Below are 27837 nucleotides of genomic sequence, written 5' to 3' on the forward strand. Positions count from 1 at the left end.
AATTATTATTATGTCTTTAAAAGCTTCAAAACTTTTCGACGGCCCACCGAAGATGATGTTTAGATATATTTCGGTTGGGTAAATTTAATAGGTTTAAAATTTAATTTCAATTCGACAAAGTGATTTTGGTTAGTAATTAATAAACACTAATTAATAATAAATAATAATTATTTTAGTGTTATAGGGCTGTTAAGAACACGCTATACAAATCAATACGACAACTATAAAAAATCGTATTTTTTAATTTTTTATTCATAACCAAAAATCACCAACAACCCAAAGGTCGTAGGTTCGATTCCTACCCGAGGTGATATGATTTTTCTCAGTCACTCTGTTATGGAACAATACGCGGAGGTATTCCTTGATTTAAATGAAACTTCTAATTATATTAATTCCTGCGTAATTATAAAAATAAATTCTCAACAATACTCGATTTAATAAAGAAATTAATTACATCTTTTGATTTGAAGTCTTGAAAACTACTCTTTCGCAAAAACAGTGAAAGCACACACAGTCGTGGCAACATTGGGAACACGAATGTAACATTATTTTCTCTTTAACCCCATTTAGGTCCGCTTTGCCTGACAAAGAATCATTAAGTGGTCAAGTAGTGGTCAGTCTCGGACCCGCCCATTCGGCCAGTATTGTGTTCCGGCTCGCTATCATTAGGAAGATCCTATGGAGAAGATAAAAACAATGACTTCAAAGATAATTATATTTTTCGCCTTCACAAAGATATTTTTTGTTCGGGATTCATGCAGGGTTGCCATGATTTTTTGAGATTCAAATTCCCTGACTGTTTTCCTGTTTACCATGATTAATTTAATACAGGGTTGAAACAAAATTTTCCGAATGAAATTCCCTCACTATTCCCTGTTTTCCCTGACCACTTTAAGAGATCTTCCCTGACTTTTTAAGGTAAAATGTTTGATATATTTTACTTTTATCAGGAGTTAATAAATTTCCTGTTACAGTTTCAAGGCTCAAATTTAAGGAAAGGGTTTTAAAATATATACATTTCCATCTGATAAATATGAATATCAATTTGTGAAAAGGAGAGGAAAATTGATGAAATGTAATAAAATATATTTGGCTTTTGAAAGTAATTGCAAAAAATATCTCTTAAAATCTAAAGCAATATCTGTACCTTTCTAGGTACCAACTCACCCCCCCCCTCCATAAATTACCTTTAAACTGCTTTGATAAAAGCATTTTTAATTAATATCTGGCTCTTGTCCCTGCCCTACAGGGCATATTTATCGTAGAAATTATTATTGTAAATATAAGCCATAAGTAATCATTCAGTTACAAGACCCAATAATAAATAACTTAATATCGTTATTTGTAGGTCACTTTGAATACACAATTTATGTAATTGTCATTTCCGGTCATTCCAGTTTTTTTTAAGAAGTTTTATAACTTTTCACTTTATAGTAAAAAATGTTAGTTTTGTTTATGACAGATCCTACACTTTGATTCAAACCAAAATGTAAAGAAACAATATCAAAAATGTTGAAGACTAGAGTTTCAATTTAATAAGAATTCTTAAAATTTTATCAATTAAAGTTAGGAGCTACAGAGATATCATACATTTCACAATAATATTTCTTGATTCGTGCCTTTCCAAATGTGTAGTTATCAAAATTCTTTAAATTTAGTAAATTTCACTTTGCACAACCAAATCATTAACTTCAATACTTGAATCATGCATTTTTTCCAATCGGAAAAAACACAATTTAATCAAGTAATTTTTTCAGTCTCTAAATTAGTTAATTAAAGAACGAGTGGAATTTTAAAAAAAATAAAGCATTTTGTGGGCCACAGTGTACATGTACTTTGTTTCCTTAGCAATGGTACTATCCATTGTTGTCACTCGTTCACTAAATGACTTCATTTCTACCATAAAATCAATTTTAACTGAAGAATAGGACTCTGCTCGTTGATTTTTCTACTGTAAATTTACCAGAAATCCTGAAATTAGAAACAAACTACTGAGACCTCACACTGTTAACAAAAATGGGATCAAATTGATCAGTGCCCACTATAAGTTTAACCATTGCTGTCACTCCGTCATTTCCAGTCTAAAATATATTAAAACTGAAGAGAAGGACTAGCTTTTCAACTGCAAATTTAACAGAATTATTTTCACAAAATACCTTAACACTTATCTTCACTTATAGTCACAGTTTTATATTCTAAATTTGGAACTCTTTTTAATTCAATAGAAAGCTAGTCAGAGTTCCTACTTTTCAACAAATTACAAAGCCCCTTAGCTGAAATAATGTATATCCTACTACATCCTAGGAGTCCATCTAATGGCGTATAATTCTACAATCTTTGTTGCGCGAATTTCAAATTATTATTAAAACTTACCCTAAAGTTCTAAATATTAGTTAAAATTTTAAATAATTAACGATAATACAATTGTTTAGTAATAATAATTTTCAATTAAATAAATACATCTCATAAATAATACGCTTTTAAAAACCGAAAAGTTTTAACACTAGTTTAAGGTGACATTGCGGACCGCCATTTTATTTTGGAATTTTGTAACAGGGTTGCTAGCTCAGGAACTTCCCAGCCAATGAAAGCAGACTTATGTCAGATATGAGTCTATGAAGAAAAGCCATTGGTATACTCTTATTTACTGCCGAGTAAACCTTGAAAATTATTGCAATTTTAATATGTTAATCAATTATTGTTGACAATAAGAATAATGCCGCTAGCCTCCCTAATGCTGAATCTTGGGCATGAAAAACCTTGAAAATAATTGTCTTTTTTTCAAAAAGTGAACAAAAAGTTATATTCTTTTCTGCCTTCCAGTGTACTATCGATTCCCTTAGGAAAGCATGTTCGGCCCATAAATAACTCTGGCCGATAGGCCAGAGTTAATACCATTTAAAATATACTGTTAAAAATTACTATAATTTAAGTCGAGGCAATCAACACGAGGTGTACTTTTATGTCCCGCCTTTTAGGTCAAAATATAGCTTAAAGCAACTATTGGCTCTATCATTGCCACCTGTATTATTAAAAGGCCCCGGTTATTAGAGATAGCCATGAATCTCTCCGAATCTTCGAAAAAATGACTTTCGTGGAGAGCGTGGAGCCATCTATTAATGGGAACTGAAGCTCAAATTCAAAATAGCGAAACAATGACGTCGTCAGTGAGCCATTATAGAGTATTATATTTAGTCCACTTTTACTCTACTTACAAGGAGACGACCCGAGGTGTAACATACCGATTTGGTTCAAACTCGGGGGTTTGGTAGACCTGCATGTTACTTGAAAAACCCTAAAGGGAAATGTCTCCATAGACAACCGTTTTGCCATGGCAACCAAAAATGTTTTTGAAAACACAAAATGGAAATTTTCCCGTTGAATATAATATGGGAATCTGACCAATTTTAAGGGTACCTCCTGTAACAATTTAAATTAATGTCGAACTTTTTCATTATTTTTTATTTATATTTTCTATTTTAATCATTTTCAAAAATTTAAATTTTTTTACAGGGGTTACCCTTAATATTGGTCAGATTCCAATGTTATTTTCAATGGGAAAATTTCCATTTTGTATTGTAAAAAACATTTTTGGTTGCCATGGCAAAATGTATGCCTATGGAGACATTTCCCTTTGGGGTTTATCAAGTTACATGAAGGTCTACCAAACCCCCGAGTTTGAACAAAATCGGTGTGTTACACCTCGGGTCGTCTCCTCGCTAGTGAACTTTAACCTAAATTATATATCCCATATAAAATATATTGATACAATTACTATAATTGAAGTTATTGACAAATTTACAAATGAGCCAATCAACCCGAAGCATACTTTTATGTCCCGCCTTTTGGGTCAAAATATAGCTCCAGCATCTTGTTTGGATTTCGACGCTAGCGACATTTGTTGAAAAAAGAGCTACTTCACCTGGAGCCGACATTTGCTTTAAGTATCTTGTTTTGATTTCGACGCTTGTGACATATGTTGAAAAAAGAATTACTTCACATCGAGCCGACACTTGCTTTAAGTATTATAGGACCCGAATCACCCGATGGAAGCCTCCTGAGTCAGTTGTGTAGTTGGAAGCAGGGTTGGACCTAAGGCACTATTCACGGCATTTGACTACTAAAATAAATGCTCTGACTATTAAATTTAATCGAAATCTGGGGCTAACTAGTCAATTTGACTAGTGAAAAATTTACATAAATACTCATAAATAATGGACAATATTGCGTACCATAAATTCATCATTCATCAATCCCATTTTATTTAATAAACTCCTATTTTAATTCTGACGGGTAAAGCAAAATGTTGGCTGTCCTTCTAGTTTTTATATCTCCATTTTACCCCTACTAGTCAGTGGAAACTAAAATAAATTAAGATAGGAGGCTCACTAGTCAGGCTGACTACTAAAACAAATATACTTTGGTCCAGCCCTGGTTAGAAGATGAAGGCACATGAAACCCGCGCAATGATAGAGTTTTCAAAGATTTGAAAATTTATAGACGGATATATCGGTAAATTTTATTACATTCCATTCCGTATTCTTTCATATCTACTGAAATGTTTTATAGACAATTTATATTGCAGTACGTCTTCTTAGTATTGATAAGCCGGCGTAGCAACGAAAGTGCGATAATTTGCCTATCATCTGTCACACTCGTATCAGCTAGTTACCAATTCATTTGGAATAAAAACGTCCGGTTGCGTAGAATATTTAAACAAACGGTTACTTTGGATTACATGTAGTTGTAAGATTAATTATTGAGTCATGGACACGGACGAAGAGCTGACTATCGCGAATGAACGGCTCATGAAAGCGGTCAAAGAAGGTGATGCCGACATTGCGCTTTCCTTAATAATAGCCGGTGCCAGTGTGGATGTCCGAGATAAAAACGGACACTCAGTCCTATTATGGGCATCTTACTTCGGTCATTACCAGATTTGCGAAACTCTTCTGGCACAAGGTGCCTGGGTTAATTGTCACCGCGAACAATCTCGGACACCGCTCGAAATCGCCACCAGAATGGGCCACGCCGAGGTGGTCAAGTTACTTCTCGAAAAGGGGGCCAACGAATACGAGGTGCTCAACAAGAATCACAAATTTTCGTCCTGGGATCTTGGTGGACCCGTGAGCTCCAACCCGGAAATAAAGGACGTGTTCAGTCGTTTTCCTCTGTACTCGGCGGCAAGAAGGGGAAACTACCAGTTTTGCGTGAGGCTTTTGGAAGGCGGCGCTAATCCTAAATCGAGTCAAACGGACGTTTTCAGTCCTTTGAAGGGCGCCATCGAGAAGGGACACGTCAACATCGTCAAATTGCTGCTGCGAAACGGAGCCAACGTCAAAGAATCATTTCTCAACCGCAGAAACGGTTGCCTATTAACGCCGATAAACTTCGCGACGGACAAAGGTCAAACGGAGGTGGTGTCACTATTTCTAGGGCCACGGGCTAGTCCGTATATCACTGACCAACTGGACACCCTACTGCGTGTAGCGACCGAGAAGGGTCATAGCGACCTTGTACGACTTCTTCAGCAAAGAGAAGCCAACATTGACGCTGAAAATGTACTTCCCGATGGGCAATATTTGGGGTCCGATGTCCCACTGCAGGATGACTCAATGTCTGTAAGCAGCGACGCCACTAGTTACGGAAGTTCCGGATGTCTGTGCTCCTTCAGGACGCGATTAGACCGAATAAAAAACACGACCATCATTGATGTGCCTATTCCAGTTTTGGACTCCGACGAGGTCGAAGCCCTAGAAAAGGAATTGCACGCCAAACAGCTCCAATTGTCCCGTTTCGTGTTGCAATTTAACGGCATGGTGGTCGACTTAAAACAGACAAAAACGGAGTTCAACAAGGAAATGAACACTTTGAGACAACATTTATTGAAGAGCCAGCAGATGCAAGACAACTTGCACAACGTGATTGAAAGGCTAACGCGAAAACTTTCCGACGCGAAAAAACGAAGTCATCGTACGTAAATAGTCTCATTGTTAGGTTGCAGTATTGTAGTCCCTCTAAATAAATTATGAATCTTTTTTTCAATTTCCAATTAGTTCCCATAATAATTTTTCGATTTCCATTGAGTTCACACAATTTTTCGACGATTCCACTCCATTCTTACAGAGTTGTCACCATTTGTTAGAAAATTCGTGTCAAGAGTAAATTGCCCGCGTAGGAATTTATTTTTTGTATTTGTTTATTCGTTACACTGTACATGTATATGTAATTATCTAAACTTCAAAGTGACCGTTATACTGCCCTATAAAAACATATCAAAATGTTGTATAATATTTGTATAAGTATGTTATCCTTGTGTTTATCGTGCTGGCGCGCAGAGCAAAGTTACAAATCAAATCAGTCTCCCTTTAAAATCGATTGTAAAAAGTTGTATTTTCTCCGACAGCATAAAAGTAGGCTTAGCAAGATTCAAATAAAACAAGGTTAACGGAAGTGTTGAGTGTTCATTTGTAGAACAATTAGGTCCCACACAACGGTGTTTCAGTCCGCCGAAATAACTCTCCCTTAAATTCGATCCCGGACTTTACATTAGTAGGAAACACCAAGGTAACTTTCCTAGTGATTTTCTTAATTAAATTTCCCATAATTAAATAAATTTTTACGTCTAATTTCTTAAAGAGAGTATGTTTAAGTTGAATACGATCCGATGGGAAAATGTGAGAATTTATTTCAATTTCAGTCATAAGTTTTAAATTGTATCTGAAAGGTTTAAGCCTTTTTAATCAAATACTAAAAATTGTTTTGCATTTAATTGATGATAATTAAAGTAGATCCACCGGGTCTTGATTATTTAGTTTTTTTAACAAAGTTATTTATTTGATTTGGATCGTGTTTTTCAATTTATTTCAAAGAATTTATTACATATTTTTCTTGAAAAAGTGATTAATTGTTGGCGTGCAGTGGTAATAGAAACTATAATTTGAATTAATCTTAATTATATTTAACTACTACATCCAATTTAATTTCGTTACTTCTACATCCAATTTCATTTCGTTACTACTACATCCAATTTCATTTCGTAACTACTACATCCAATTTAATTTCGTTACTACTACATCCAATTTCATTTCGTTACTACTACATCCAATTTCATTTCGTTACTACTACATCCAATTTCATTTCGTTACTACTACATCCAATTTCATTTCGTTACTACTACATACAATTTAATTTCGTTACTACTACATCCAATTTCATTTCGTTACTACTACATACAATTTATTTTCGTTATTACTACATCCAATTTATTTTCGTTACTACTACATCCAATTTCATTTCGTTACTACTACATACAATTTCATTTCGTTACAACTACATCCAATTTCATTTCGTTACTACTACATCCAATTTATTTTCGTTATTACTACATCCAATTTATTTTCGTTACTACTACATACAATTTAATTTCGTTACTACTACATACAATTTAATTTCGTTACTACTACATACAATTTAATTTCGTTACAACTACATCCAATTTCATTTCGATACTACTACATACAATTTCGTTTCGTTACTACAACATACAATTTATTTTCGTTATTACTACATCCAATTTATTTTCGTTACTACTACATCCAATTTAATTTCGTTACTACTACATCCAATTTAATTTTGTTTTAGTTTGGCATTGCTACAGAAACTACTTTCGTACATTTCCAAAAATACATTGAATATTAAAAGGCGATTTAAAGCAAATAATTTATAAAACTTACATTTGATTTATTTCAATTTGGTTTCAATTAGACGTCCCACAAGTAGATGGCGCCATTTTTTCCCAAATAAGAAGGGCGACTACGTATAATTGTATTAACCAAGAGCCGATAATTAATTAGAGCAATTATAGGATTAGAAATTTTATTTCTAAATTAAATTGTAAATTATAGAAATGAACTTCGAAAATAGCAAGAGTATAGGCCTTTATTGTTAATTATCGACCAAGGCTACTAGGTGGCGCAGCATCTGTCAATACGTAATCCGGAAGTCCAGAAAGAATTCCTCGCGCGGGGGTACTTTGACGCGATTAAATGGAAGAGAAGGGGATGAGGTTCCACAGTTCGCCGCCAGGGGCGTTGTCATCACTCGTGCCAGAGATAAGGCGTCAGCAGCGCCGAACGCGGATTAGAAAGTCAGTTCTATCAAATGATGGCTTCCGTCGGCTCAACCAAGATAACCTGGACATTGCCGGCTCTTTGACGGATGCAGGACAGGACGTTGGAAGATTCAATCTTTTAAATATCAACGATATATCAATTTTTACACGTCCGCAAAATTACTGGATTTATATTTTTAGAAGTTTTTTTTTTCACGGGGATAAAATAAAACTATAAATTATTTTCGGTCTTTAAAATCTATTTATTATCTATTTTTCTAAAATAATGAAAAATTCTTACCGGCTCACTTGTAAATTAAAAATAAGAATAAAATAACCAATATTGGACAATGAAATAAATTGTGCAATAGTGGTTATTTTATTTTTGTTTTTAATCTACTTTTCTATTTACAATATACGAAAAAATTGGCTGCATGTTTAATAATTAAATTCATGCATTTATAAGCGCATTTTAATTTAGTAACATAATCATTCCAGAAACGCGATTGCGGAAAATATAATAATTTTTAAATATACAGGGACTTTACATTATGCCATTTAAGGCGATGCCACTAGGTACTATATGCCATTTAAGGCGATGCCACTAGGTACTATATGCCATTTAAGGCGATGCCACTAGGTACGATTCTACTTAGGGCGACGTCCCGAGGTACGATTTCACTTAGTAAGATGTCATTAAGTACGATGTTAGTTAGGGAGATGGCACTAGGTACGAGTCTACTAAGGGCGACGTCCCATGGTACGATTTCACTTAGTAAGATGTCATTAAGTACGATGTTAGTTAGGGAGATGGCACTAGGTACGAGTCTACTAAGGGCGACGTCCCGTTTTACGATTTCACTTAGTAAGATGTCATTAAGTACGATGTTAGTTAGGGAGATGGCACTAGGTACGAGTCTACTAAGGGCGACGTCCCGTTTTACGATTTCACTTAGTAAGATGTCATAAAGTACGATGTTAGTTAGGGAGATGGCACTAGGTACGAGTCTACTAAGGGCGACGTCCCGTTTTACGATTTCACTTAGTAAGATGTCATTAAGTACGATGTTAGTTAGGGAGATGGCACTAGGTACGAGTCTACTAAGGGCGACGTCCCGTGGTACGATTTCACTTAATAAGATGTCATTAAGTACGATGTTAGTTAGGGATATGGCACTAGGTACGAGTCTACTAAGGGCGACGTCCCGTTTTACGATTTCACTTAGTAAGATGTCATTAAGTACGATGTTAGTTAGGGAGATGGCACTAGGTACGAGTCTACTAAGGGCGACGTCCCGTTTTACGATTTCACTTAGTAAGATGTTATTAAGTACGATGTTAGTTAGGGAGATGGCACTAGGTACGAGTCTACTAAGGGCGACGTCCCGTTTTACGATTTCACTTAGTAAGATGTCATTAAGTACGATGTTAGTTAGGGAGATGGCACTAGGTACGAGTCTACTAAGGGCGACGTCCCGTGGTACGATTTCACTTAGTAAGATGTCATTAAGTACGATGTTAGTTAGGGAGATGGCACTAGGTACGAGTCTACTAAGGGCGACGTCCCGTTTTACGATTTCACTTAGTAAGATGTTATTAAGTACGATGTTAGTTAGGGAGATGGCACTAGGTACGAGTCTACTAAGAGTGACGTCCCGTGGTACGATTTCACTTAGTAAGATGTCATTAAGTACGATATTAGTTAGGGAGATGGCACTAGGTACGAGTCTACTAAGGGCGCCGTCCCGTTTTACGATTTCACTTAGCAAGATGTTATTAAGTACGATGTTAGTTAGGGAGATGGCACTAGGTACGAGTCTACTAAGGGCGACGTCCCGTTTTACGATTTCACTTAGTAAGATGTTATTAAGTACGATATTAGTTAGGGAGATGGCACTAGGTACGAGTCTACTAAGGGCGACGTCCCGTTTTACGATTTCACTTAGTAAGATGTCATTAAGTACGATGTTAGTTAGGGAGATGACACTAGGTACGAGTCTACTAAGGGCGACGTCCCGTGGTACGATATCACTTAATAAGATGTCATTAAGTACGATGTTAGTTAGGGAGATGGCACTAGGTACGAGTCTACTAAGGGCGACGTCCCGTTTTACGATTTCACTTAGTAAGATGTCATTAAGTACGATGTTAGTTAGGGAGATGGCACTAGGTACGAGTATACTAAGGGCGACGTCCCGTTTTACGATTTCACTTAGTAAGATATCATTAAGTACGATGTTAGTTAGGGAGATGGCACTAGGTACGAGTCTACTAAGGGCGACGTCCCGTTTTACGATTTCACTTAGTAAGATGTCATTAAGTACGATGTTAGTTAGGGAGATGGCACTAGGTACGAGTCTACTAAGGGCGACGTCCCGTGGTACGATTTCACTTAGTAAGATGTCATTAAGTACGATGTTAGTTAGGGAGATGGCACTAGGTACGAGTCTACTAAGGGCGACGTCCCGTTTTACGATTTCACTTAGTAAGATGTCATTAAGTACGATGTTAGTTAGGGAGATGGCACTAGGTACGAGTCTACTAAGGGCGACGTCCCATGGTACGATTTCACTTAGTAAGATGTCATTAAGTACGATGTTAGTTAGGGATATGGCACTAGGTACGAGTCTACTAAGGGCGCCGTCCCGTTTTACGATTTCACTTAGTAAGATGTTATTAAGTACGATGTTAGTTAGGGAGATGGCACTAGGTACGAGTCTACTAAGGGCGACGTCCCGTCTTACGATTTCACTTAGTAAGATGTTATCAAGTACGATATTAGTTAGGGAGATGGCACTAGGTACGAGTCTACTAAGGGCGACGTCCCGTTTTACGATTTGACTTAATAAGATGTCATTAAGTACGATGTTAGTTAGGGAGATGGCTCTAGGTACGAGTCTACTAAGGGCAACGTCCCGTTTTACGATTTCACTTAGTAAGATGTCATTAAGTACGATGTTAGTTAGGGAGATGGCACTAGGTACGAGTCTACTAAGGGCAACGTCCCGTGGTACGATTTCACTTAGTAAGATGTCATTAAGTACGATGTTAGTTAGGGAGATGCCACTAGGTACGAGTCTACTAAGGGCAACGTCCCGTTTTACGATTTCTCTTAGTAAGATGTCATTAAGTACGATGTTAGTTAGGGAGATGGCACTAGGTACGAGTCTACTAAGGGCGACGTCCCGTGGTACGATTTTACTTAGTAAGATGTCATTAAGTACGATGTTAGTTAGGGAGATGGCACTAGGTACGAGTCTACTAAGGGCGACGTCCCGTTTTACGATTTCACTTAGTAAGATGTCATTAAGTATGATGTTAGTTAGGGAGATGGCACTAGGTACGAGTCTACTAAGGGCGACGTCCCGTTTTACGATTTCACTTAGTAAGATGTTATTAAGTACGATGTTAGTTAGGGAGATGGCACTAGGTACGAGTCTACTAAGGGCGACGTCCCGTGGTATGATTTCACTTGGTAAGATGTCATTAAGTACGATGTTAGTTAGGGAGATGGCACTAGGTACGAGTCTACTAAGGGCGACGTCCCGTTTTACGATTTCACTTAGTAAGATGTCATTAAGTACGATGTTAGTTAGGGAGATGGCACTAGGGACGAGTCTACTAAGGGCGACGTCCCGTTTTACGATTTCACTTAGTAAGATGTCATTAAGTACGTTGTTAGTTAGGGAGATGGCACTAGGTACGAGTCTACTAAGGGCGACGTCCCGTGGTACGATTTCACTTAGTAAGATGTCTTTCACAACGTCAGTGACCGATATATTACACTTGAGTCGTTTGTAAGTTCTATTCAAATGACGAAACACTAAATTTAAATTTATAATTATTGTTACAAGAATATGTGTAAAATAATTTAATAGTGGTGTAAAACTAAGAGCAGAGACGAGAATCAATTTAAAATGAATGTATTTAAATACATAGCAATATACAAAACCAATAATACTTTAAAGCATTCAATGACACTTGTCATACCACACATATTTCCAAAACTAATTTATTCGTCATTTAACAATATGTTGAAAACATTTACATTTCTTTCTATAAGGTTTACTGCTTTGTAAAATAATAAACATATTTCTTCAATTTCATTTATAAAATTATTTTTCATATACATTATCACGTACGTAAGGAATCAAATTGAGCATTATGAGCAATTTTTTGTTGTTTCCTAGTGATCACTGTGCTCTCTAAAACACTTCATCAGGGTATTTTTTGGAATTCTAAAACCTCTAAGAAAAGCAATTTTAACTTTATGTGCAAATGTTTTGCCAATATACTTCCTTACTTTTTACCATTTTTCCAATTCCGTTAGAATTATATATTTGGTTACCCTGAATTCCTTAGTAGAACATAAAATAAACGAGGAAAACACTGATATAAATGAAAACTAAAATAGCGGTCACTAGAAAGAAATACCTTAGGCATGCGATCTTTTTTAAATTTTGGGTACACTTCGGGTAATAATCCAGCTCTAGACATTTCGTAACCCTTTTTAAAGCAAGTTTTTTTTGTCCATTTTCGTTGATTATTCTAAAAGTGATGGTTCCACATGAAGTTGAAAGACAACAGCGTTGGAATTTAGGCACGCCACCAGAGAAATTCACAAATTTGTTTGGTTAGATCCGACCAGAACCTAAGCACTTCGAAGGACTAAGTAAAACCACTTGAATACATACATTCTTATTTTGGGAACTTTAAATTTTGCGTCTTGTCCTCTCAGTGTCATCAGTTCGACAACTATGCGCCACTACTTTGTTGGAGGAACATATTTCACACATTTCAAAAGATTTCGTATTTTTACAACGTAAAATAGAGTACGCCACTACTCCGACCAAGAGAATGCCTGCATAAGCTCTTATGTATTATCTGGTCCCCACAGGTGCATATGTAAAATAATTGACTTTACTTGGTTAAAGTAGTATCTTTAAAATTTAAAAGTGTCAGCCCAGTTTCATGACATTATATGTCCGTAGTCCAACCAATATAATTTGCAGGCTAACTACACGCTGGTTCAAACAGTTCAACGACTTCATAGGCTCATACATATTCTGGTCCCCACAGACGCATGAGATAAAAGCATTCTCCGCTATACTTTGTTCAAGTAATATATCTCGTTCTTTGAATTTTTTTTCAAAATTAGTAATATCAGTCCAGTTGTATGACAATATAGGAATACGCCAAGATCAAGCAACATGATAATTAGGCAGGCTAACTACACACTGGTTCCAACCGTCCATTGGCTTTGACGAAAACGTGGTATTTTGGGTATTATGCATAGTTCATGATCTACAGTAAACTTCACTTTCTTATAAAACACCATTTATTAGCAAGGTACTAACCTTATTCTGAAATGTTTTTCAATTTAACTACATGGGTTGACGTTTAGAGCTGGCTTACCTAATATACTTTTATTTTTGCACTAATCTAATATACTTTTATTTTTACACTAATTTAGTATACTTTTATTTTTACACTAATCTAATTTTATTTTATTTTTACACTAATCTTATTTTATTTTATTTTTACACTAATCTAATTTACTTCAATTTTAAGACCAACAACATATTCAATATCCTAAATAAAACTAGCTTTAAGCATAATACGCACTTAATAAACATTTTTATGTTAGAAACCTTAAAGGGAAACATTGTGAATATTGTATCCAATTTTACGGACATTTGAAAAGATATTAAATTTATTGGTTTTTTAGATCATGAACTACAATACTTACTCCAGGTTTTTTAGGAAGCCGGTTTTTTATCAACCACCGAGATATTATTAAAAAAATTATCGAACATGACTGAAGGCTCAAAATAGCGATTTTTCCAAATTCTACAGTTTTGTGAGAGGAGGTTATAAGTTAGAAGCACATTTTTCAATTAGACCTTTAATGAATATTATTTTTTTTTAAATAGGCAATTTCAGTCACACTTTCGATATTTAAATCGGCAAATAAATTCCATTTCAATTTTTTTCACCATACTTTCAACAATTATAAACACATACCAACTCTTACTTTTCAATTTACTTACTTTGCTGCAGAAAAACGAAACAAATAAACTTTGTTGTTTTCAAGCGAAAAAATATTTAAGGTCCGGTTTACCATTAATTAGCTGGTGCATTTGTAACTTTCGGCAAAACATGTATATAAGTTGTATTTTCAATTACCACCCCTGTAGCAAATCGGAGTCGGGCTGACGTCGGCGGGAGACGCAATTCGCGGAGTCGGGTGGACGTTGGCCCACTGCACTATTTAGGGTCGAAATGTCCTCCTTGATTTAGGGTCGGCCCGACGTCGTATGTTCGACTTCTGCCGACTTTAAATGTTCGTCGTATGTACTCCGAAACATCGGTGGGCCGGTATGGCAAAGTAGGGTCGAGCCGACGTCGACGATCAAGATAAATACCCAAAATTACCAACGTCATCCCGACTAAGAATGTACTGTATAATTACGTCAAAACGACGTCGGCCCGACACCGTCAGGTAGTCTCGGCGACGTCCTTTTTGATATTTTATATGACTGAAAATGACCACGTTAAGTCATTAATATAGCTATATAAATAGCTATATACATGTAGGTAATTGATGATGTCCCATGAACGGGAGTGAAGCAATGAATTTCTATCCATCAATCGGAAAGCTTTGGAATCTAGGGTACAGAGTTCGTTAGTTTTTAGGGCTTATTAGAACTATCTAGTAAATCTTCATTAAAAATAACTTACCCTAACTTATTTAGCTATATGAATATAACCTACTTGAGTTGAGAGATTTTTTAACAAGGAAACATTCTCAGATTGAATATATGATCTTTTCGAAAAAATATAATACAGAATAGATGTTATTTTAAAAATATTTCAATTTGTTTTATTAAATCACAAAAGTTTCACAGTTTTGAGCGATTAATTGGCAAATAAAATGTCGGATATACGTCGGCCGTTGGTTGGGCTATAAATGTGTAATGTCTTTTTCAAGTCACGACAGCTATAACAATTCAAGGTCGGCGTTCGGATTCTAAATAGTTCCAATGCTAAGACTTTTAGATATGGGAAGTGGTCCAAAATGTTGAGTCGCCATACCTACTTTAAAACGACCAAAAACGTTTTTTCAAGGTACCTATTATCTCACAAACGTTTAGGACTTTTAGAGTCGGTATTTGGACCAGGACAGATAAGCTACTTTTCGACCAAAGATCGACTTTAAATCGACTCTTCGTGCTACAGGGTAGGTCTTATTTTCGACCCAAAAAGTACCTAATGGTGTTAGAACCAAACGAGTGGTGTTTAAGAATTAAAGAAAAATATGTCAGTTGAAAAGTATGAAGATAAAGATTTTTAGTCACTTTGTCGTTTACGGTGTTCGCCAGCTCGTTTTATCTGTAATCTTGTACACGATTAAAGTAAAGCAATTTGACAATGCATATCACTTTTTCAATAAATTTTATTTAAAAATAAACAAAATATTACAAGCTAGCACTGCTGTATATTTTATTGATTTAATCGTTTATCTATATACGTATTCAAAACGTTAGCACAGTATTTTTGGTAATATTTTGGGTTCATGAAACCGATAAGATGCCCAAAATCTCAATTATCAGAAAACAGTGTAAGGTCTTTTTAAGTCGGAAATTGCACTATAAATTTCGGTCGGCACCCTGACTAAGAAAAGTCTGAATTACGTACATATATTTTTTAGATTAAGACTTTTTAGGTCGGCTTTTGGTCATGGACCTAAAACGACTTTTCAACCCAAGACTGACCCGTAACCGACTCCCGTGTGTTACAGTGGTCACCACCCTGACTAAGAAAAGTCTGAACAAGTCGGCCAGGCCGTAATATTAGTTCCACATCGGGGTATTCCGGTGGGCAAGCCAATACACCCTTAGTAGACACCGGTAGGCAAACAAATACAAAAGCTGTGGAGGCTACGTGATTTTTTATCGTCTGATATATAAATTTCCATCCTAAGTTAAAGGAGACCGGGTGGGCATACTAATATAAAAGCTGTTGAGCCCATGGTATTTCCTATTATTTGATATATAATTTACTATCCTATGTTAAAGAGTGGCCACCGCCCACCGTCAGGATACGCGAGTGGGCAAACCAATACAAAAGCTGTTGAGGCCATGTGATTTACTATCGTTTGAAATATCATTTATCATCCTATGTTAAAGAGTGGCCACCGCCCACCCCCAGGATACGCGGGTGGGCAAACCAATACCAAAGCTGTTGAGGCCATGTGATTTTATATTATCTCGGTGATTAAATTGGTATTTTCTTAGAGCAGATATTTAATATGGATTATTAACAACTGCATAAATCATATTATTCCAAGAATGTATTTATGTACATGTACTAAGAATATGACAAGACGGAGATTATGTCCCCATGGTCGCATACGTTGCAGCTTAAGGGCCTGACCATACACGGTTTCGATAAGAAAGTGCCACACTTATTTATTACTTCTGACCATACACTGTTTCGATAAGAAAGTGCCACACTTATTTATTAATTCTGACCATACACTGTTTCGATAAGAAAGTGCCAAACTTATTTATTACTTCTGACCGTACACGGTTTCGATAAGAAAGTGCCACACTTATTTATTACTTCTGACCAATTCACTGTTTCGATAAGAAAGTGCCACACTTATTTATTACTTCTGACCATACACGTTTTCGATAAGAAAGTGCCACACTTATTTATTACTTCTGACCATACACTGTTTCGATAAGAAAGTGCCACACTTATTTATTACTTCTGACCAATTCACTGTTTCGATAAGAAAGTGCCACACTTATTTATTACTTCTGACCATACACGTTTTCGATAAGAAAGTGCCACACTTATTTATTACTTCTGACCATACACTGTTTCGATAAGAAAGTGCCACACTTATTTATTACTTCTGACCATACACTGTTTCGATAAGAAAGTGCCACACTTATTTATTACTTCGGACCATACACTGTTCGATAAGAAAGTGCGACACTTATTTATTCCTTTAGATCATACACGGTAGACCTCTCTGCAATCTGAGAGCATATAAATATCTTTGCTGCAATGTCAAACGTTTCTCTCCCGCCCTTACGGGCACTACTAGCTAACGCAAAAATGTGTTCGGCCCCCATGGAAGAAATGCGCCCCCCTATATTATATATATAATTATTAAAATTATAATTATGAATAATAAAATTAATATTAAAATGTTAAAATAACACTACCTATAGTTTAATAATTAATTAATAATAAAATTAATATTAAAATGTTAAAATAACACTACCTATAGTTTAATAATTAATTAATAATAAAATTAATTAATTATTAATTATTAATAAAAATTAATTAATTATTAAATAATAATAAAAATTAATTAATTATTAATTAATAATAAAAATTAATTAATTATTAATAAAAATTAATTAATTATTAATTATTAATAAAAATTAATTAATTAATTATTAATTATTAATAAAAATTAATTAATTAATTATTAATAAAAAATAAAAAATAATTATTAATAAAAAATAAAAAATAATTATTAATAAAAAATAAAAAATAATTATTAATAAAAAATAAAAAATAATTATTAATAAAAAATAAAAAATAATTATTAATAAAAAATAAAAAATAATTATTAATAAAAAATAAAAAATAATTATTAATAAAAAATAAAAAATAATTATTAATAAAAAAATTAACTATTAGTAAAAAATAATTAAAATCAATTTCGTTTTATTACGCTTGTTGATGGGACTCGAACTCGTGTTGCCTCCAGCAGCAAGCAGCGTAGATCTTTCATCTTTAACCATACGACCACACTCGAACGTAATATTCGACAATACGAAATGAGTAACACTCAATGTGTTAGCCAAGGCTTAGATAATGACGAGCTAGAGGCTCTAGCTCGTCATTATCTAAGCCTTGGCTAACACATTGAGTATTACTCATTTCGTATTGAGCATGGCGGCAATCCGCCATTTTACTTTTCGCATTATTCGGATGATTGACCAGAGACATAACCAATGAAGGCTACACCCTCAAGCTAAAAGTTTCTGGACCGGTAGATGTATCGCCATCTGACGGTAATTTGTAAATGAATGTGTTTTAAAAAGTTAATTTTCAAACACTTCTTTTGCAATTTATTTTATCAATTATAATAAAGAAATTACACTACACTTAAACGAAGATTCCCTTAAAAATTTTAAAACAATCAACTAAACAGTTCTTAAAGCAAGTGTCGGCTCTAGGTGAAGTAGCTCTTTTTCCCACAGATGTCGCTAGCGTCGAAATCAAAACAAGATGCTGAAGCTACATTTTGACCCAAAAGGCGGGACATAAATGTATGCTTCGCGTTGATTGGCTCGTTTGTAAATTTTTCCATAAATTCAATTATAGTAATTGTTAACAATATTTTTATATGGGATATATAAATTAGGTTGAGGCTCACTAACGACGTAAGTAGAGTAAAAGTGGTCTAAATATAACACTCTATAATGGCTCTCTGACGACGTTATTGTTTCGTTATTTTGAATTTTAGCTTCCGTTCCTATTAACAGATGGCTCCACGCTCTCCACGAAAGTCATTTTTTTCGAAGGTTCGGATAGATTCATGGCCATCTCTAATAACAGGGGTCTTTTAATAATACAGGTGGCAATGATAGAGCCGACAGTTGCTTTAAGTTTGAAATCGGCAAAAATTACCATAGGGCATATTGGTTTTCCCATAGCGTGAAGCCAATGCTAAATTACCATAGGTTTTGAATGCCAAAAGGGCTAACTTTTCCATAGCGTTAAGCGTGGGGGAAAGCACAGTTATAATGTTAAAATCGACACTACCTATATACACACAGCGACGGTAAAAACAAGGTAATATAGACCTTGAAAATGGCCACCTCGACTTTCAAAAACAAGGTAATATAGACCTTGAAAATGGCCATCTCGTACTTAAAAAAAAGGGAATATACTATACCTTGAAAATTGCCATCTCTCGACCTTCTAAAACAAGGTAATATAGACCTTGAAAATGGCCATCTCGACCTTCAAAACAAGGTAATATAGACCTTGAAAATGGCCATATCGACCCAGTGGCGTAGCCAGGGAGGCATATCCCCCCCGAAACGTATGGTCGTACGTACAAATATTTATATTTTTTTACTTTTTTCAATGGCGTGCCTCTCCCCCCCAGAAACAAAATCCTGGCTACGCCACTGATCGACCTTCAAAATGTCGATAGTTAGAAATGGAAAAGTTGGCCTTTCCTGGCTTGAAAACCACTTAATTTAAAACCAACAATTCATTGAACCGAGCACAGTGACCGTTGTCCGAAATGCAGAAGGAGAAGAGGGCCGAGCGAAATCCTAGATAACAAGAAAACTTGACCATTGCCCGCCCTCTGGTAGCCAATCAAGGAAGCTTTCAGTATTAGCCTGTCCCCTCCCGAGGGTAGAAATCGAAACTAAATTAATTCCCCAGGAAGGAAAGACGTCGTCAGATCACGGAGACAACCTGACAGCGTTATACATACTACCCCAAGTTCACACGCGCTGCATACTATAGTTTACGTTCCTTACCGTTTAACATTAGAATGTCAATGTGCATTTACAGTAGGTACAAACTGGGGGTATATACAAATAAAGCCATATCACTACGTTGACGTTTATAAGCGCTACTAGCTGAATACAGCGGCAATTTTGCTCGCCGTTGGGGGACACTTCGTACGTTCGACTAAGATAAGGTAGGTAAGAGCTTAAGGAGTGGCGTTGGACGCGTACTTTTACGAGTGTGGATAGAAGGCAAAAAGGTTTCATTGAATAGTAGCCAATCAACGGGTCTATTCAGACGTAAGTTTGTAAAGAACGCGGGGAGTAAGTAGAGATGGCGCTGGTGTTCCTCATATCGAATTGCAAATGAAATTCACACTATTGATCAGAGATTGCTGAAATCAAAGTTGTATTTACAGCTAAATTCGGTTATCTAGGGCAAAATTCTAATACATAAATCGCTTTTCAATAATGCTCAGTTCAATTCATATTTTAACCGGAACAGGGTTGCCATAATATTTTAGATTTAATTCCCTAACTTTGCATTGTTTTCCCTGACCGTTTTAAGGCCAATTTTTAATTTAATAAAGATCAAAAGCCCTTCTTTAAATTATCAACTATCCGAACTACTTACTTTATCGAAGAATCTATTCGCGACCGAAACGAGTCTTGGTGGCGTAACGACGCTAGCTTCTCCGAGGTTGGGCCTATGGTCTAGCGTAGATGATTACTTATCTTGTAAGATATATGCTTCTGCTTAAACGTATATTTTTATATAAAAATTAAACTAAATTTGTGTCACATAATTTATTATAGAACTATAGTAAAGTTAATTTAATAACAATACTTCATTCCATAAAATATTCCCCGACTGTCTTGCCCCCTTGCCTAACATATCTGCCAGAACTTTGACGACTGCTTTGAAGAAAAACAGTTGGAAGTCCAGTTCCACCAAAAATAAATAGACATAAACAGAAAGTCTAGCATTTGCGGTATTCTGTACCTTTCCCTTTGGTTTCCATGAACTCTAAGGTGCAAACCCCCAATGCTTCCCACCCTTTGAGTGCCCCCCAATCAGATCGCCTCTAAAGCATTTGGAAATTTTGGTCGGAAATTTTTAAAAGTAGTGTTTCGGGATGCTAAACACCCTGGCGGGATTTCCTATAAGCTTTTTCGATGGTCCGCTTAGTTTTCAGTTCTAGATGGCTCGAAAAAAAAACCCCAGCTCAAGTGGCATTAATGCCTAAAAATGCTAAAAACCAGGCAAATCAATGTAATTTTTACATAAAAGAGTTACATACGACTGGAGTCCAAAATGAACTCGTTGAAATTGAGAACAATGAAGATATTTTTTAAAAAAAGCAAAGCGTTAGAAGACTTAGATAAGGTAGACCTAGGCTTAGTAACTGAATATCCAAAATCTGTGGAAGAGAAAGAAACGAACACTGAAATATTCGGATTTATAATTCCTTTAAGTAAATGGGATGAAATAAATAGGTTTACGTCTTCAGCATAATTCTTAATAATAACATCCATAACTCTCCGAGAATTTCCATCATTATAACACAAAACTAAAACATTAAGTTTTGATTTTGGTACACACGTGCGCGCGGAGACTACGAACTTAGCTGCTAGCTATTTCGCGGAGAGCGACGTTTTTAAAACCAGTTTTCGCATGTACCTCGTACAATGCCCTAAATTTGTAATGGTCCGCGAAGGTGGTCTGCACCGCCTAAAGGGGTTAAAGTAGTTTCTCAGATTACATGGCGCGAAATTTGCCTCCAATGCGAGACTTTCTGTTTATGTCTATTTATTTTTGGTTCCACTAGCACATACTCTATATTTGACTTTGATTGGGATTTTATTTAAACATCTATTGACTTTTACTGAATTCTCTAAACTCTGGCAACCCCGCAGAAGAATTTGAACTTTCGCAAATAAGTATATTTTATCTAAGATTGGAACCTGGTCATTAAAAATTCATTAGTATATATTAAATGTTGATAATGACAATTTTAAACTTCAGTTTGATTTCTATGAAGTTGTGAAGTAAAATATTTGTTAAGAAAAACCTTTATGGGTTTCAAGTCTAGTTATAGTCCTTGAAAAATTAACACCAAATAGACTATTCATAAAATCTTAATAAGTAACAAAATAAATATTTTTACGTTTTAGCACAAGTTCTAAAGTTATATCTAGGCCATTTAAAAGAAATAAAATGAGCCTCATTTATTTTAAATAATCACGAAATAATAATTTGAACAAAAATTTAAAAAATTATTTTACACTTTTAAAGCAAGCGGCGTCGACGTGACGTATCTTTTTTCAATAGATAGACGACGTTATCATAAGGCTATTCTGAATTTTAGCTTCCTTTGCCATTAATAGATGGCACCACGCTCTTCAGTAAAGTCGCGTTTTTCGAAGAATCGGATCATAGATATAGGAAACGCATATAAAGGTCTAGATAAAATATTTCAAATGGAGTGAATACGGAGGTGACAGCTAGCAGAAACGCGTAATTTCTGCAGTCTATTCTCATAAGGCGCTATCTATCGGTAAGAAAGCTCGTGCTATCGTCGCGAGAGCCGTTGTCTCGTGCTTAAAAATTATACTAAAGACTACGGCCTACGGAAAGGTCAAGCACTTAGTACTAAAATGCTAAGAGAGCTGGCGCTCTTGGTCACGTGCCTTCCTCGGTGTATTTTATGTTAGGCTTAGACGCCCCGAAATTTATCTAGACCTTTACATACATTTCTTATATCTATGAATCGGATAGACTCATGGCCATCTCGAATAACAAGGGCCTTTTCATAATACAGGTGGCAATGATAGAGACATCACTTGCTTTAATATCAGGATTTTGTTACATAAAACTGCGCTTCTCAAGAATCCAGGAATTTCGCTGCGGTAGCTTTTATTTATTTTTTCTTAGCGTCGATTCTTCAACATCTAATAAAAACTATGAACGTTGATTAATTATTCCGTTTATCCAAGTGTTGCCAGACGTACAATAATTATCATACACGTCGATAATTTTGAGAGAAATTTACGATTATTTCAAGCGGTTTATTTTTACTTCTTATAAATATAACTTCGACCAAAGTTAAAGGTCAATATTCTGATAAATCGGGAGTTTTAAAAAGCCAATACAACTTAAGCCTTGGCGAATTTAGACCGCGTGTGTGATATATTCGTTTGAAATAAACAATTATCACTTACCTAAAATGAGCTAATACTATTCGAATGTACCAGATATAGCATTTTTTATTATTTAAATTGAATATTACACTTGAAAATTATCTGCATTTAGTATTTAAAAAATAACTTTATAAGCAATATAAATAAGCATAGCTCTGAACTGCTTGTGCAGACGACAGCATAGACGATGTTTTTGAAAATGAAATAATTCAAATAACTTAGGAGGATGGAGGATGTATCCTCCTAGAAATAACCCTCTCCTCCTCTCCCCTCTCACAGCTTCCACAATAGCAAAAGTGAGTGACATAAGACCCAAAAGTGTGTCAATTAACTCTACCTTCGCGCCCGTTAAAATATTTACTGAGAGCTAGTCTCACAATAGACTACATAAACTACTAGTTGGAATATTACTAGCAACGCTATTTAGTCTATGGTCTGCCGCGATTTTCTCTCTTCGATTTATTTTCCCTTAGACATACGTTCTAAAACGCCCAACTCGGCGGGTCTGAAGTGGAGAAAATAACAAATTTTGATGACGTATTTTCAACCCCCTCTCCCACTCCCTCTTTTTACTTCGCGACAAACTCTCATTAAATATGATACTGACACACTTTTGGGTCTTATGTCGCTTTTGACAATAGTAAATTGTAATGTTGGTTAGCGGACCTATTTCGTGCGTTTTCCTTTCTCGGACAATATTCCGATCAAATTCAAATTTATATTCAATTTCCGTTGCGTACGATTATTCTTTTTCCGAAATCGATGATATTTTGAAAATGCTACGTACGCTAATGTAATTTTCAGGATCTAGTAACACTTCCCTAACTTCGAAGAATTTTTAGGCCTTGGCCATAGGCCATGGCCAAGCCCTCGAGCCTTTGAATTGAAGTCCGTATACCAAAAGTGACTTAATTACTTAAAGTGTGACAATCCCTATACTTTCGTATGCTAAAGGTTTAATGAATGCTCGACTCGAGATCGACCACATAAAAGACTATTTATTGTCGCGTTTCTTAATATTTTTTTAGTCTATGGTATTATATCGTAAGTAGATGGCGATAGCATCTCCACAGAACGACGAAAAATTAAAAAATACACTAACTTTGATCACTGCTACTTAGTTCCTCCGTTCCGCACTAGGAGGCGTTAATTGTTGGTTTTAACTTCCTTCCCTCCCCAAGGCCTACTTTCCCTTCTCCCCTCCCAACTTGTATTTCGCTAGTAACATTCATTAAGAAATAGGTCAGATTGACACACTTTTGGTAATTATGTCACTTTTGCGTATACGTATACTAGCAATTTCCGAACGCTCAAATTTGAAGCTATAAAATCGATTTCGGGAAAACCTTAAAACTCGATTAAGTCATCGTAAGACTGGCAACAATCCAGTGGCACCTCAAGTTTTTTCCACAGAAAATGTAGAAGAGGATTTATGGACTATGACTTTCAGGGGGATCTAACACCAGGTTTAACAGATTCTAGGGATAATGGTAGCTAGTTACGTACTTATGTTAAGCACAAATCGTACCTTGTATTAGCAGACGATAGTTTGCTTAGGCTTAGTAATTTCCACTAATGTTATGACTTATAGACTCATGGCATTTTTTCAAATTTTAATATTTTTTATTAGAATAAAATAAATTGAACTTTTTAATTTTTTGAGGCCTTTCAAGACTAACACGATATAACAAAATACGGATATTTATTAGTCAATTTTAAAATCGAAAATATAATTAGTCAAAGACCAAATATTCGAGATAAAGCCGTATAGTTTGTTAATTTAAAAATGCATTGTATATTTATTAAAATGGATAAGCGAAGTACTTGAACGGTTAATGTTGAAATTTATTTCATTCATAAGTTATTGAAATCTAATTCCCAGAATAAACAGTAAGAATATTCAAAGCTAGAATATTTGAACAACGATTGAAATAACTTGAGAGAACCAAGAACTATTTCAGAGCATAGAGGTTCAGCAATTGGGGAATTTAAACTGAAATATGTTTGCATACTCCGGGCTCAGGTATAAAAAGTTTTATGACAACTTCGAAACTACAAGTTATTAAGGCTATAAAAATAAGGCTCCACCACACACATAAGCTAGGATCCTATATGGTAAGACATAAGTACCGTAGAGTGAAATGGCCTTCTTATTGGTTGAAAGTGATCATGAACGACCCCGCGCAGTTTTAAGTTGGTCATAAACATTTTATGGGCCTTGTTATAAAATTATTTACTGTTCCATGCTAGGAAATGTAATATCTCGAAGCTCAGGTGATATACTTCTTTAATAATACTATATTTGTTCCACCCGCTTCAAATTGGGAACACCTCCTTGAGTTTAGTGGAGCCACCGCCATCTAGCAACTCAAAATGCAACTGATTATTAAAACATCTTAAATAAATTAAACGGTTTATAGTTTAACAAAGTAATTGAAAAACATATTTTAGGTTTAATTATTTTATAAATTAATTGAAATAATATTATACTAAATGTTTATGTAACGGGATTACGTAAGTTAGTTTGGAACGTATCCGTTTTGGCGCTGCGAGTGGGAAGCCAGGAAAAACGCATGGATTCTGGATTCACGCTTTTTCTAAATTTTCTAATTTGTCATACTTCTGAAGTTTAATTAATTTAACAAGTAAAGTAATTAGTAAAATGGCGTTAATAGGTACTTTAACTAATATCGGTATGGCCTTACCCAAACAGGCTTTTGTGTGCAATCGCTGGTAAGTTTAAGGACAATAGTAGTAACCAAGGCTTACGTAAATGGTGGTTTTTACGTTTAACTTTCAAACTTACCAAAAATAGAGGCCAGTAATGTGACAGGGTTCATACAGACCCTGAGGGTCACAAAGTTTGCTCTTAAGAAGTTGAGAGTGCCAATTTGCATCAATGAACTTTTCTTATTAAAGATTTGCCTTTTTATTGCTCTTACATATGAAACTAATTTAGTTCAAATGTCAATTGTGAAATGAGTAACTATATACCTCTTCATGAAAAGATTGTTTTAAGTTAGAAATGACATGAAGTGTATCACTAGGTAAGAGTGTATGATGTAATAAGGTAAAACCTTTTTATTGAGGTTATCTTAAAACATTGGGTGCTCTTGCTCCTGGAACTGTCAGTAGAAAAACCTGAAAATATCAGGGAAATCAGTTGGCCAAATCTGTATGAAATCTGTGACAATTACGTGCTTAATCAACAGTGGCATGACATTCATTGAAATTTTAATTCTTTCCATAGGTCACTAGTTTTTCAGTATTGTCGACAGAATCAATGTAGGTTCAAATCTAATGTAACACGCTTAACATCATCGAGTGTTAATAAAACAACACAAAGGCATAGAGCAACTGTGGCTCTTGAAGATGCAATTCCACATCCCACCTCAATGAGTGAAGATAAAAAATATTCAGATAAAATTAAAACTATAGTCGATGACATTGCGAAACTAACGTTAATAGAAGTGGCAGATTTAAATGAATTGTTAAAGGTATTATTCCAAAATATTAAAATTGTCTTACAAAAGGTCATGGTTTTCAATTTTTCCAGAAAACTTTAAACATTCAAGATGCGCCAATGATGGCTATGGGGGCTGTTGCGGCTCCGCAAGCTCCAAAAGAGGCAAGTAGTAGAAAAACAGTGAGAAATTAAAAAAAGGGTTTAATAACACATTGTTACGTAGGAAGAGGAGGCAACGTCTAAAGTAGTTCAAACTATGTTTGTGGTCAGACTGGAGAAGTTTGATGATAGCAAAAAAGTGGCTCTCATTAAAGAAATTAAAAACTCTGTAGAGGGAATGAATTTGGTTCAAGTATGTTTAAATGATTATTGATTAACTTTGCTTGGTTCCCACCAGGCCTGTATTTTTCTTCAGGGCCCTTTAAATACCTTATTTGCTATAAATCTGGCTTAAAGCACTTATGCCTTTATCTAAGCAATTTACAAAGTGGCTGAAGCTCTAGTATAACTTAGAACATGAGTCAGTTTTTAAATTAATGGTTTTTAAAAAATATTGGTTCCTATTTTCCAGATTTCGGTGGCAACCCTGTAAACAGTTAATGTTGTAACTTAAAAGGGTTTTAAAATATTTCAGGCTAAGAAATTTGTAGAAGCAGCGCCACAAGTAGTCAAATCCGATATATCCAAGGATGAAGCGGATAAACTCAAAGCCGCCTTGGAAGCTGTAGGTGGCACATGTACCATAGAATAACAATAGTAATAAATTGCGAGAATCATGTCTAGTTCATAACCCATTATTATTTTTGCGGGTAATAAAATTTACAACCCTCAAATGAGTGCAAACTTCATTTATTATTAAACATTGTTAGGAATTGTAGAGATTAAGTTTGGCGATTAAAATTGCATTTTTTTATACAATGATTAGAACCTATCATTTCTTAACAGACTTTATCGGTGAAACACTCGCAGCATGTTTATTTGGATTATTAATAGAAATATTTGAGTCCACTGGGTTGTGAATAGCTTCAGCAACTGCGAACCAGTCCATAGCACGCACAATTTTGTCATCTTTACTTGGTATCTTGTCCCAGTTCCAATAATTTATGGAGTGAAAGGTTTTAGTTACAGTGAAAGCCTTATTCTCGTCATCATCATTGTTTTCATCAAGACTTTCCAACAATGCACCGTCATACCCTGATGGAACACTTAATGTAGTACCTAACAATGGCCTACCTCTAAATGATGTGGTTTTAACATTGTCCAAATCTTTATGGTCTTTCACTGATGGTTTGAAATAAGTTGACACTGCTGCATTGGCATCCTCCGCAAAGTGGCAAGGCATGAGATGAACATCAGAACTGATATCTTTGCATTGAGATATTTCAATAGTTGATTTACTCATCTTAAGATGTTATTTATAAACTATTGTTATTTGGAATAAAATGGACTTTTGATAAACACAATTCAACGCGAAAGGAAGTTGGAAAGTTGCACTTTCA

General features: G+C 35.2%; 2 protein-coding genes across 2 annotated transcripts; one reads left to right on the plus strand and one right to left on the minus strand.

Moving 5' to 3' along the window:
- Positions 1-465: 465 nt before the first annotated feature.
- LOC149962169 (uncharacterized) lies at positions 466-27818 on the minus strand. The gene is made up of 2 exons (XM_090164604.1): positions 27572-27818; positions 466-676 (listed from the first exon to the last, which is right to left on the minus strand). The coding sequence occupies exons 1-2, from the start codon at positions 27738-27740 to the stop codon at positions 666-668; spliced, it is 180 nt and encodes a 59-aa protein (XP_090020730.1). The 5' UTR covers positions 27741-27818; the 3' UTR covers positions 466-665.
- mRpL12 (mitochondrial ribosomal protein L12) lies at positions 25411-27171 on the plus strand. Its single transcript, XM_090164597.1, has 5 exons — positions 25411-25605; positions 26123-26369; positions 26429-26504; positions 26566-26690; positions 26973-27171. Exons 1-5 carry the CDS (start codon positions 25535-25537, stop codon positions 27087-27089), a joined length of 636 nt encoding a protein of 211 aa, XP_090020723.1. The 5' UTR covers positions 25411-25534; the 3' UTR covers positions 27090-27171.
- Positions 27819-27837: the final 19 nt, after the last annotated feature.

This window comes from Leiobunum rupestre, chromosome 1, assembly GCF_980474605.1.
Source record: "Leiobunum rupestre chromosome 1, qqLeiRupe1.1.hap1, whole genome shotgun sequence".
Taxonomy (NCBI): domain Eukaryota; kingdom Metazoa; phylum Arthropoda; class Arachnida; order Opiliones; family Sclerosomatidae; genus Leiobunum; species Leiobunum rupestre.

Coding starts and splice junctions, on each gene's coding strand:
- mRpL12 (XM_090164597.1), top strand. CDS start 25,535: ATGGCGTTAATAGGTACTTTAACTAATATCGGTATGGCCTTACCCAAA. Junction 25,606..26,122: donor GCTTTTGTGTGCAATCGCTG/GTAAGTTTAAGG, acceptor TTCTTTCCATAG/GTCACTAGTTTTTCAGTATT. Junction 26,505..26,565: donor GCAAGCTCCAAAAGAGGCAA/GTAGTAGAAAAA, acceptor TTACGTAGGAAG/AGGAGGCAACGTCTAAAGTA.
- LOC149962169 (XM_090164604.1), bottom strand. CDS start 27,740: ATGAGTAAATCAACTATTGAAATATCTCAATGCAAAGATATCAGTTCT.